Source organism: Pteropus vampyrus, unplaced genomic scaffold (assembly GCF_000151845.1).
Source record: "Pteropus vampyrus isolate Shadow unplaced genomic scaffold, Pvam_2.0 Scaffold276, whole genome shotgun sequence".
Lineage (NCBI taxonomy): Eukaryota > Metazoa > Chordata > Mammalia > Chiroptera > Pteropodidae > Pteropus > Pteropus vampyrus.
In genome coordinates this window covers 965,518-977,496 of record NW_011889057.1, presented here as the reverse complement: position 1 = coordinate 977,496, position 11,979 = coordinate 965,518, and the positions used below count along the sequence as shown (strand labels likewise).

The window sequence follows — 11,979 nt, the reverse complement described above, 5'->3', positions numbered from 1 at the left end:
GTCCCAGACAGATCTGGCATTTCAGTCCTGTTCCTGCCAACTTACCAGCTGTGGCCTTAATCAAGTTACTTAGCTGCTCTCTACCTGTTTCTCCTGTAAAATATAAGTTGAGGTTTCAAGGTCAATTATGTACAGCATGTGTGCAGCATGCAGAGAAGTGACACTTATTAGTGAGAAGTCTTATCCCCATGGCTTTAGAAAGTAGCTGACTTCCTTGGGCTGAGCTTGTTTTTTAAGACTGATTAAGTCTGGTGTCAGGGCTCTCCAATGATTTAATTGTACACAGTTGAGTTGGAAATCTTTCTATTTCCCAAAACTTCAGAGCCAAAATCACCTTTTCAGTGTCAGTTCCCCTTTATGTACATTTCTTAGTACCTGCCCCAGCCCTCATGGTTCCTTGATTCCTGATAAAAGCTCTAGTTCAGTTTCAGAGAGCAAAAAGCAAGGGGAAATGATCTTCCAAAATTAAAGATTAAGACCTTCACTGAAAGTGAGTAAGGTTGTAGCTCAACTTTCTTTTCTCTAGAGGGCAGTGTAGATACGTTTGGCCCAAGTTCACAGCCAGCCAATGACAAAAGTTTTCAGTTCACGAAATAAAAAGGTTAATAGCAAAAGATTTAGTGTCTTTTACTCTGAGATTATGAGCGATTATAATCCTAATTTTGGGTATTAAATGTCACTTCTCTTGTTAAACGACGATTTTTTAAAATTTTCTTAACTAAGCAAAATAAAAAAGATGTCTATTCCAGTGTTATGTGTTCCATAATTCGGGGAAAAATTCAACTAACCCAAGGAATCTCAAAGTTTTTGAACCACTATTTAGTCGTCGTTTCTGCTGTCATTTCTGGATATAAGAGAATTGAGTGCTTGACCTTGTTTTTTCTAAAAGACAAACAGGACGGTTTCAGTTGCAACACAGATTTGTCAAAAACAGGGTAGAGGCAAATTTCATCGCCTGGGAGAAAGTGGGCTGGATCCCGAAGCTTCCTCCAGTGAACGGCTGTAGAGACGGGGCGGGGGCATCTCAAAGTCTTCCACCTCCCAATCTTTAAAGTCCTCATTACCTTCCACTGCCAGGGTTCCTTCCAGGACATCAGTGAGGGTCCCATTCCTTGTCTAGCCTGCATGGGAACAAACCTGTTTTAGCTTTAAGCCCTGGAGGCGCCCCGCCTCCCTTGGCCTGCAGGAGGCGGGCACAGCAGCTAGGAGGCGGCCCGCAGCCCGCCTATGGTTGGAGGATGAGCCGGAGGGGAGGTGGGGGAGCTAGAGTGGTCCTTTAACTCCGTCTCAACGTCATGGCGCTGGCTCCGCCCCTTCGCCAGCAGTCTCTGGGCGCCGGGCAAGTAAAAGCCACCCTGCAGACGTCGAACAGGGTAAGGGTTCTGGACCAGGGAGAGGGAACAGGAGGAGAAAGACTTGGTGACCCAGGTGATGGCGGGGGCCTTGGTACCCAGGGGTGCTGCCAACCCCAGGGACAAAAACACTGCCAGTATTTGCCTCCACTCCCGCTGACCTGGTGCTACTGGGGCGAGGGTGTTGCTACAAGACACTCGTGTCAGGTGCTGGGTAGTGGCATGGGACCGGGTGCTTGTACCCCAATGCTAGACATATCCTACCTAAAATGCCCCTGAGGAGTGAGGAGCCACCACCCTTACAAGGGGGTGGCATCTGTTTTGTAGCAGCAGGCTCCCTCTCTCAAAACCTGGGACATTGAACTGACCGAGTTCACTGGCAGGTCAGTCCTACCTGCACTGCTCCCGTCTGGTTCTAGTGGGCAGGTGGGAGGGAGAGTGAGGGGCCTATGGCCCAGGGGTAAAATGCAGACTCTGCTCCTACTCCTATCTCCCTCACAGTTCCTCTACCTGCCCCTCTCTTTTAACATCTTATCAATAATTGGGACTCTTCTCACCCCTCTCCACTTTGGCCTCCTGAGGTCAGCGATCTGTTCAGTGCTCTGATTAAACTGCTGCAGGGCAGAAAGCAGAAAAATTACCTTCCTTCTCTAGCCCATCCCCTGACACCCTGGCCATTAACTCCTCAATTTGCTGAGCTAAATGGAGTGACATAGACAGGGATGGGGACTCTGGGTTGGGGTTCAGTTCCCAGCTAGGTTCAATTTTTTAAGGGTGAATGGAGAGAGTAGGTGGAGAGAAAGGCCTTCAAAGATAATGTTGTTTACTCGTCACAGTAGCTCTGCTAGGTAGATCTCATTTCATAGATGAGGATGCCAATTCAGAGAGGCTTGGTATGTATGTTGCCTAGGGAACGGGGCTGGTTAATGGCTTCACAGACCCAAAGCAGTTAGACTGCAGAATCTGGGCTCCTTCACCCCATTAGGCTGCCACTACCCTTTTCTCCTTTTTGTTCCTGTTTAAGTCAGTCTGCCCCTCAGTTGTCTGCTCCTGACTTCAGAAATAATAAACCAGCAAACTGGACAATACACATTTGGCTTCTACCGTTTAGACTCTTTGCCCCAGACATTGTTCTCTGTAGTGGACAAAGTAGAGAGTGGAGGATGGGAGATAGGTGATTCTAGAAGAATCACTCACCCCCATTCCCTTTCATTCTGTCAGCACAGTCTCCCTAAAGTGCTCCAGGTTTTCTCTAAGGGCCCATTTGGAACCCTACTCCTACCCTTTGGCCTTATTACCAAAGAATAAGACTCCCCATTGGACCTCCTCTGTGTCTTCCTCCCATCTGTTCCCTCAAACTGCCCTAATTTCATCCCTTCCCAAGAATCCCTATCTTGATCCTGGAATCTTCTTCCTACAGGTCTGCCGCAATGCTGCTGCTGCACAGAGCTGTGGGCCTGGGACTCAGACAGGCCTGCAGGTAGGCCACCCCATCCTAAGACTTGTCTCCTAGTCTGTATCTCCCACTTCCAGTATCTTTATGGTGTTTTGTCTTATCTGCTAGATAAGACAGTTGAGTTGGTGGCCAGAAAGAAAAAGGAAAGCTAGATCCCACTTGTCCCACCCATTCCTGGGGAAACTTAAGTTCTAACTGAAGGAATCAGTGGCCAACCAGGGAGAGGTAAACCCCAGGCCTTCACTGATGGGAATTGTGCTACTAAGAAGATCTCTATCTCTTCCAGACTCAAGTCTACCACCTCAAGGATCTGTATTCAGGTCTGCTCTACAAATGATTCATTTCAGCCCCAGTGCCCCAGCCTCTACTTCTCTAGAGATAAGTCCAGCACCAGAGGATGGAGAGTTGTGGGGGCTCTGCTAGGCCTCGGGGCAGTGTTGACCTATCGGGGCCACCGTTGCAGGGTAAGTGGGGAAGGAAAGGACTTCGCTATCAAAACAAAGGGACCCTAGTGAGCTCCCCAGGCAAGCCAGGCTGTTACCACAGAGCCCAGGGTGATACTGTCTTCATGCACTATAGAAATGAAATCTGCTACCCCATTTCCCAGTGGCCATGACTTTGTGGATTGGTTCAGGGAAAGCTATGGTGATTTCTTAATATTCTGTTCCCTTCTGCCTCACCCCTCCCCTGCCTGCAGGCTGCTCAGGAGTCACCACGCATATACACGAGGGAGGAAGTAAAATCCCATAGCAGCCCTGAGACTAGGATCTGGGTGACCCTGGGCTCCGAGGTCTTTGATGTCACAGAATTTGTGGGTCTACACCCAGGGGGGCCATCAAAGCTGATGCTAGCAGCCGGAGGACCTCTAGAGCCCTTCTGGGCCCTCTATGGCATCCACAACCAGTCCCACGTGCGTGAGATACTGGCTCAGTACAAGATTGGGGAGCTGAGCCCCGAAGAAAAGGCGTCTTCCACCTTGAAGACCTCTGACCCTTATGCTGATGATCCTATACGTCACCCAGCCCTGAAGGTCAATAGCCAGTGCCCCTTTAATGCAGAGCCTCCCCCTGAGCTACTGACGGAAAACTACATTACCCCCAACCCTATTTTCTTCACCCGGAACCATCTGCCTGTACCTAACCTGGACCCAGACACCTATCGCCTGCATATAGTAGGGCCACCTGGGGGTCAGTCACTGTCTCTATCCCTAGATGACTTGTACCAGTTCCCTAAGCACGAGATAACAGTCACTCTGCAGTGTGCTGGCAACCGGCGCTCTGAGATGAGTCAGTTAAAAGAAGTAAAAGGTCTGGAGTGGAGTACAGGAGCCATTAGCACTGCACGCTGGGCTGGGGCACGACTATGTGATGTGTTAGCCCAAGCTGGTCACCAGCTCTGTGAAAACGAGGCCCATGTCTGCTTTGAGGGACTGGACTCAGACCCCATGGGGACTGCCTATGGAGCATCCATCCCTCTGACTCGGGCCATGGACCCTGAAGCTGAGGTCTTGCTGGCGTATGAGATGAATGGGCAGCCTCTGCCTCGTGACCATGGCTTTCCAGTGCGGGTGGTGGTTCCTGGTGTGGTGGGTGCCCGACATGTCAAATGGCTGGGCAAAGTGAGTGTGGAACCAGAGGAAAGTTACAGCCACTGGCAACGGCGAGATTACAAAGGCTTCTCTCCATCTGTGGACTGGGACACTGTAGATTTTGACTCAGCTCCATCTATTCAAGAACTTCCTGTCCAGTCAGCCATCACAGAGCCCAAGGATGGGGAGATGATAGAGTCAAGGGAGGTGACTGTCAAGGGCTATGCATGGAGTGGTGGTGGAAGAGCTGTGATCAGGGTGGATGTATCTCTGGATGGGGGCCTAACCTGGCAGGTGGCTCAACTGGATGGAAAGGAACAGCGCCCCGGAAAGGCCTGGGCCTGGCGGCTATGGCAGCTGCAAGCCCCTGTGCCAGCTGGGGAAAAGGAATTGAACATCGTTTGTAAGGCTGTAGATGACAGCTACAATGTGCAGCCAGACACCGTGGCTCCAATCTGGAACTTGCGAGGTGTGCTCAGCAATGCCTGGCACCGTGTCCATGTCTGGGTCGCCCCATGAGAAGGTGAAATGAAACCATCTACTCCCCAAACCACCTTCTCAACCTCTTTCCACACTCATCCTTTAGCCTCATTACCACAGAAAAACCTCTTCCTCCATCCACTTCTTGGATCACATTATGCCTTCTTAAGCTACACAAAGGAAGACACATTGCACATTTCCACCCAGGCACCGCCCTCCTTTGACACTGTTACATACCTCTCCTGGCCACTGATCCTGTGCCAGGAGGTGAGAGCTGTAGGGACAGGGGGCTAGAAGTGGAAATAGTAATTCTGGAAACAAGCACTATTTTCTCTTCCTACCCCACCTCCACTTCTAATGTCTATCACTGATGAAGCCTTAGTTTGCTTTTCTTCTTGGATTCTTCAGATGTGTGTGGATATATGTATGAAAAGTGTATATGCAACTTTCTGTTGCCTCTCTGGGTTGTGAGGGGTTGTGAGGGGTTGTGAGGGGTGCAACTTATAGTTCCACTTTTCTAAATATTTCAATAAAGCATTTGTTTAAAACTACAACTCAACGAAGAGAAAATAAGATTCTTTTTTGGTACTTCTTGAGGCTGGAGAGTGAGCATGTTGCTTGAGGGAGATGTACTGGGACGTGTAGTGAGGTAATCCAAAACAAAAGGTGGGGGAAAGGAACAAGAAACAGGTGCAGAGAAGTCAAGAAGTAGGGCTTCCTTCTCAGAAGTCTGTCATCATCTGCAGCGCTACTTAGGGGACTGAACTCAAGACATACTCCCCAATAGATTTTCAAAAATTTGCCACCCTGAAACTACCCCTCCGCCCCAACCCTCGCCCGGCTCCATTCCTACGCACTTGGCAGGAAAGGCAAAGAATGCTGAGGTTAAAATCAATATTGTCTTAAGAGGTTCTGGGTCAAAATTTGGCCTTAGGGGCAGATGTGCCAGGACACATGGGGTGTCCAATGTGCGTCTAGTTTGCAAATTAGATGCAGATGAAGGAGCAGTCATTGAGTTACCCTTTGCACGCGACCGCGCCTTTCGGACTTGAATCTTTCGGCGCTCGGCTATTCTCCCCTAGCTCTTCTCCCTTCTTTCCCCAGCAGTCTCCCCGGCTCGGGGGCGCTCGGTGTTCGGCCACGCCGCCTGTCGCCTGGTAGTGGGACCGGAAGTTGTTCGGGGGAGGGGAGACGGCTGTGATGGGGGGGGTTTATGGGGGGAACCCGTCCCTCCTCAGGTGAAGCCGCTGATGGAGATGGAGCCGCCGCCGCTGAGGGTCTGGGTCCCGGCTCCGGTCCGGTTGCCACTACCTCAGTGACCCCCACTCCCCCCGCACTGGGCCGCCCGGGCCAGAGTGGGGGACCCCCGCCGCCCCGCCCCCTTTTCCCCCAATACCTAAACCCCTCTCCCTCACCCCCCCAGCCAGCGCGCGCGCGGAGGAGCCTCAGGTGAGTGAGAGGCGGGGCTTTGGCGTAGTGCGGGGGGCGGGGCCTCGGGCGCCGGGGGCGGGGCCTGAGGGGCTTAGGCATGAAGCGAGGGGAGACGTGGGCGCGGGGTAGGCGGGGAGAGGGTCGCTGGGTAGGCTTCCGCCTGAAGGAAGGAAGCTGTCCATGGGGAGCTGGGCGCCAGGCCTCAGGATGGAGGGGGAGGTAGCAGGGACCCAGGGGTCCTAAAAAGGCGGGAGGTGGGTCAAGGCAGAGGACCCAGGACACGTAAGAGCTGGTGTGCGTGAGGTTCCTCTGTGGGGTAGACGGATAGAACAGAGGGACAGAGCGGTGAAAGTAGAATCAGAGAGGGTACCTGGGAAAACATAAGGGTCCCTGAGGTTTGGTCGAGAAGGTTGGAAGGAAAGACAGGCCTCGGTGGGAAAGATCTGGGAGGCAATGAGCAAAGTGTGAGAAATGTGGTAGAGAAGAAACTTTAGAGGAAAAAGTGCTGTCTGGGGTACTGTGCAGGGTGAGAAGTCTAGGAAACCGGAGAAGCAAGGCTGAGAAGGAAGAGATTCACTGTATGAGCCCTAAGAAAGAAATGTAACAGAAAGTGGGTCTAAACTAAAAGAGCCCTCCATGTACCCCCTCAGCGTCATCCCAGTTATTTTCTTACCCTTGTTTGTTAGAGTTGTAGATTCTCACTTTTTAAATTTTTGTTTGATTTCTATGTTTTTTTTAAAAATCGTGACTGATCTTGTCTGAAGACAGTGGAATGTTTAATGGAACATGGACCTCTAGATATGAGATGTTTAGGAAGTAAGGTACTTTTTCCCCCTCCAAAGTCAAGAATTTACTAACTGCTTCCAGGAAGATTTGATGCATTACCAACCACATTGTGTCATACCTTCTTTCGCCTCAGTCCCTTCTCTCATAAGCAAAACCGTTTACTGTTGTGACTCGTATTGACCCCTACTTACATGTTTGATAGCTGCAGCTGTGCCCTAGTCTCCCCAGTCTGAGCCCTTCAAGCATCAGTGGTAAGCTTGATATGTTCCTGACTAGCTCACATGTCAGTTCTAGGCCTTCCATCATCATGACCAAGCTGAAGAATGTTGAGGACTGGCTGTCTCCCCTTACTGCTACTTGTTCACTTAGCCTAGATGACGTTCATATGTTCATATCCTTAGGAAAGCACGGAAAACAGGTGTCTGACTACCTAGAATGTTTCCATTTAAGATAACTTAAATTCTGAGGACAAGACCAGATAAAAGGCCAAATCAGACAGTCTTTGAAAGTATAGCATCTTGTTTAGTAGAAATATATTATATGCCTAGCCAGGAATCCCTCATCCCCTCATGGGTCTGCCAGTAGGTCAGTCATTTTGTGTTATGGGGGTGACTTCAGCCTTCCCCACTAACAGCCTAAAGCCAGAGAATTCAGACAGCTCCCTGGGTCATGAGAGCACAAGAGTGGCTCCTGAGATAAAAATAAGGTCTTTAAAGAAGAAAATAGCCTTACCATTGGAAAGCAGGAAAAGTTTCACTGGAACTTCTAGGGTGGGCTCCAGGGTGGTGGGAACTGCCTTCACTTTGGCAGCTTCAGAATTATATCTTGCCCTAGTCAGTAGATGCTGATGTCTCAAGCACAAAACATAATGTCTTTGTTGCCTACTGAGTGCAGTTAGTTTAATTGTAGCTTCTGGGCAATCCCCTTCCTTCCAGCAGGTTAAGGATACAACATGTTTTAGGACTTGGCTCAGAAATAAGTCCTGACTTTTTTCCAGTGGTAATGCAACTGAAAGTTTCTTCTTTATTTCTTCTTAGTTTAAATCTGCAGCTTGTACTTCCCAGCATGGGAAGAACGTTATCCCACCTTTTACCCTGTGCCCTCCAGCATCCACAAAGGAATTATTTTCTCCCAGACTGGCCATCTCTCTTCTCTCAGCACGCACACAAAGTAGCCAAGGAAAAATAAAGATAAGTTATTGTTGGGCAGCTATTTCTAGCCTCATTTTACTCTGTGGGAAGAAAAAAGTGTGGGACCCTGTAGGTGCAGACAATGCCACAGGCAGAGGGACTCCCTTTCGTTGTTGGTCTCTTGACCCTGCTGGAGAAGGCTCTGAATTCTGGGCTGTTTGATTTGCCTCCTCTTCTCAGAAGAGTTTCGGGCTCTGTATTGGAAACAGAGAGACAGGTTCAAGGTCTATCAGACAAAAACATCTAAGAAAGGGTAGTGCTGATATGAATGGCCTGGTCTCTCCTGGGGTAGCATCAACTTTGTAGATTCCGCTGGAATACCTATGCTGGCATAGTCCTTGAGCCAAGAAGCCCTGTTTCTACCTTAAAGATATTTAGTGAGTGTCTAGGTTGACTTTTTCCTCAGCCCTGTAATCTCTGAAGAGACATGGGCAGGAAATTATTTTTCTCATCCATAAACCTGTTTTTAGTTCACGGATTTCAGTCACTAAGATGTAGACCCAAAAACTGTTTATTTTGTCACCCAAGAAAGCAAGCAAGCAGGTTGGCCCCAAACCTTCCAGCTATGGAAATATTTAACTTTGTGCCATGGTGGAAAGAAACCCAGACTAGAAACCTGGATTCTATTTGTCCTACTTCTGTCACTAACCAGAATGGGTGACTCTGGGCTTAGCTGCTGCTTCTCTTAAAAACAAGAGGTTGCAGATCATCTCTAAGTCCATTCTAGCTCCGAGATTCCCCAGGTTCTAGAACACTCCTGCTCCAAGGTCCTCCACAGGAAGAGAGGTTTATTAAATTAGCTTGTCAGAACAAAGTTCTTTGTTAGCAGAGTAGCCTCAAAACATCTTTCTGGTCCAAACAACAGTGAGCTCTTTTGATTAGCATGCATTAAGGACTTCTGGCCAGGACTGCCACCAAAGGCAACTGTTGCTATGTCTTCCAAGTTTTTGCCACCCCATCCTAGTCAGAATACTTAGTTGAGACTTCAGTGCAATTTCAAACTTCACCTGATGGAGCTAACCCTCTTTTGGACATCATTGGCTTCAAAACTGATTATTGTAACACTCAAATTGAATTCCTCGCTCTACTTTGCCCAGCCTGTCCAAACACAGAGCAGTGACTTTGTGGGGCCTTTCTATAAACACAGGGATTGTATAATCAAGAGTATACCCTCAAAACCCAGAAAGTATCATCGCATGTGCATCCCACCTAGTGATTTAAACTGTTTAGTTTGGACCTTTAATTCCTTAAGTCCTGAAATGAGACATGGGAGGGGTATGACTGTTTCTGCTCCCACCCATAAACCTTAGACTTCTCTCTCTTCTGCAGCCTAAATTGGGAGGACAGGGAAGCACAAAGAACAAGAGAAAAGATGCACTGATCTGAGGTCTAACAGGAGACAACGAGGTGATATTTTCCCACTGCCCAGATGTTGTGTTTCCAGCTCTTACCCCTTCTTATTTTAGAGCCCGGCCATTCCTAGGATGACCTGGGAATTCATCCCTTCTACACTGCTCCCCAAGCACTTGGATAAGAAGCTGAGCTGTCTTCGTCCATGTTATATGTAGACAGAATGTCACCATTTACAGCCTGGTGAAAAATGAAGCAGATCTTCCTGCTCTAAAGACAGACACATGAGCTAAGAAAAGGTGGGTGTTTCCTTTAGGGGGGCACTAGGTTGTCCCTAAAGATCATTTCAGAGCTGTAAATTGCTCAATTTCACGGTCTGTTTCTTGGGAAGGGATACACAGTCAGATTGCAGACAATGCCTAATTCCACCTCTTTGCTCAACCCACTACCTGTTCCCCCTCCCCAATTAGACAAAGCCTTGGTAGGGAGTATAGATAGCCAGCTATGTGATTCCAACTTGTTATTGCTCAATTTATTCAGTTCATGAAGGCACAGACAAAAGAGGGTGATGCTGTGGTTTGATCTACTTGTAGTAACTGAACTGCTCACTCCCAGGCAGGTGGGAAGTTCTATCTTGTTAATCACTGGGCTCCACCTCAGATCTCAGGTCCTAAGGGAGACCAGAGAAAAAATTTCCACTTCTCTCTGTTGTAGTTCAGGAATAATAACCAAAGGATGGCATGGATTCTTGTCACTCTCCACCTCCACCCTCTTTCCTAACAATAGCCCCCTTACTACCTTTCTACCTACATTAGGCCACATGGAGTATGTTTTAAATTCCAATTTTGGAGTGTCATTGGCTCAAACAGGATTCCTTGGAGGATTTGAAGAGCTTTAATTACTTGTGATGTCCATCTCATTTTAGGCCTTCAGAGCCACTACACAGAGAAAACTTGACTTTCTGACATTTTTGTCACCAATAGTTAGAGCTGTGGGAGTGTTTTGCAGAGATAGGGAGAGAGGGGTAGTAGCTGATTCCTGACCTGACCTTGGAACCCAGACCTTGGATTGGTCCTCACCAGCTGCTCGTCAGGAAGTATGGTGGGAAATCTTCTATCTGGAAGGGATGCTCATTCCTGTTCATATGTGACATCATGTTGATGGGAGAAATTCGAGGCAATGGAAGACTCTTATTATGGTACCAAATGGATTCAAAAGAACAAGGAAGAAAATCTTTGTCTCCAGAGGTTACAATGACCAACCTTTCCTCTCTCCTCACAGAGATACTTCTTTTGGAATTGGGAGATTAGTAGTTTCTGATTGTTTTATATTCAGCTCACTGAACTGAATTTACGGTACATATGTGGCTACCTCTATCACTGAATGACATCTATGTTGCTATAAAGCCAGTTTCCTTCCAAGATCTTTGAGCCAAACCTGTCTTGTGTAACTAACTTCTCTCTCCTTATATCTCCTTCCTGTGCAGTGTGTCTCCAGTCGGGACTGCCTAATTTGACCCACTTACTCTAAGGAGACACTAAGATCTGCCTGCCTTGCCTGGCAGGGGAGGAGGTTCTTTAAGGGATGGGGAGTGGGAAGATTGGAAGATATGTACCACCTGGGGACTTGAGCCAGTAATGAAGTTCATCTACTGATTTGCTCTTGGCTTTCAGAATACCAGGACTGGGAACAGCAGAATCTCGATGCCCTCTGACTTCCAAGGTTACCAAGTTGGCATTTAGACCAGTTGGAGGCAGCTGAAGACTTATGTGGTCCAAAATGTGTCATGGAGTACCTGTTAAGAGCAATTAAGAAGCAGAAGAGCTCAGTTTAATGCTAGGAACAAAGTCCAACTCAGAAAACAGCTCCTCTAGACCCTTCTGGAAATTGTTTTAGGGCCATTTGGGCAGGTGTCCAAGAATGAGATGCATTTCCTGAGCCAGTGCTGGTTGAATGCTAAGCTTCAACTGCTCTGCCTACCTAATGCTTGTCTAGCCCCTGGTTCACACACACACACACACACACAATTGCATTAGCATATTTCTCTTAGTAGAGCCTGTTCAACTTGTTCTTCCTTTTTCAGTAACAGACCTTACTCCCACAGGAACACACCAAAGTAAAAGATGCCTTAATTGATGTTAGAACCAGGGAAAAGCAAGAGATCCATGAAGGCCTTGAGTACCCTGGATTTGAAAGGAAGCAGGGTAGTTTACTGGAAAGAGCACACCTCAGAAAGGCAGGAGACTTGCATTCTTTTTCTTATTCCAGTCTCACCATGAGCCCTGAGACAAGCCAACTGTGCCGAGCCTCAGTTTCTCCAAACAGGAAATGGGGAAAATCCTGCTC

At 48.2% G+C, this 11,979-nt stretch overlaps 2 protein-coding genes across 7 annotated transcripts in view; both read left to right on the top strand.

Annotated features, from left to right (window-relative positions):
- Positions 1–1,279: 1,279 nt before the first annotated feature.
- Positions 1,280–5,397, top strand: SUOX (sulfite oxidase). The gene is made up of 4 exons (XM_011375709.2): positions 1,280–1,373; positions 2,773–2,832; positions 3,095–3,272; positions 3,506–5,397. The coding sequence occupies exons 2-4, from the start codon at positions 2,783–2,785 to the stop codon at positions 4,913–4,915; spliced, it is 1,638 nt and encodes a 545-aa protein (XP_011374011.1). The 5' UTR covers positions 1,280–1,373; positions 2,773–2,782; the 3' UTR covers positions 4,916–5,397.
- Positions 5,398–5,714: 317 nt separating this feature from the next.
- The window catches only part of IKZF4 (IKAROS family zinc finger 4), a 25,557-nt gene continuing 19,292 nt past the window's right edge, over positions 5,715–11,979 (top strand). For 3 of the 6 annotated variants that reach the window (XM_011375705.2, XM_023520711.1, XM_023520714.1), the window contains exons 1-2: positions 5,726–6,325; positions 9,750–9,932. The gene's annotated coding sequence lies outside the window, so the exon portion shown is untranslated. Of the gene's footprint in view, positions 6,326–8,130; positions 9,933–11,979 lie in introns of all 6 variants that reach the window. The other 3 variants (XM_023520715.1, XM_023520713.1, XM_023520712.1) reach the window with 3 other exon arrangements.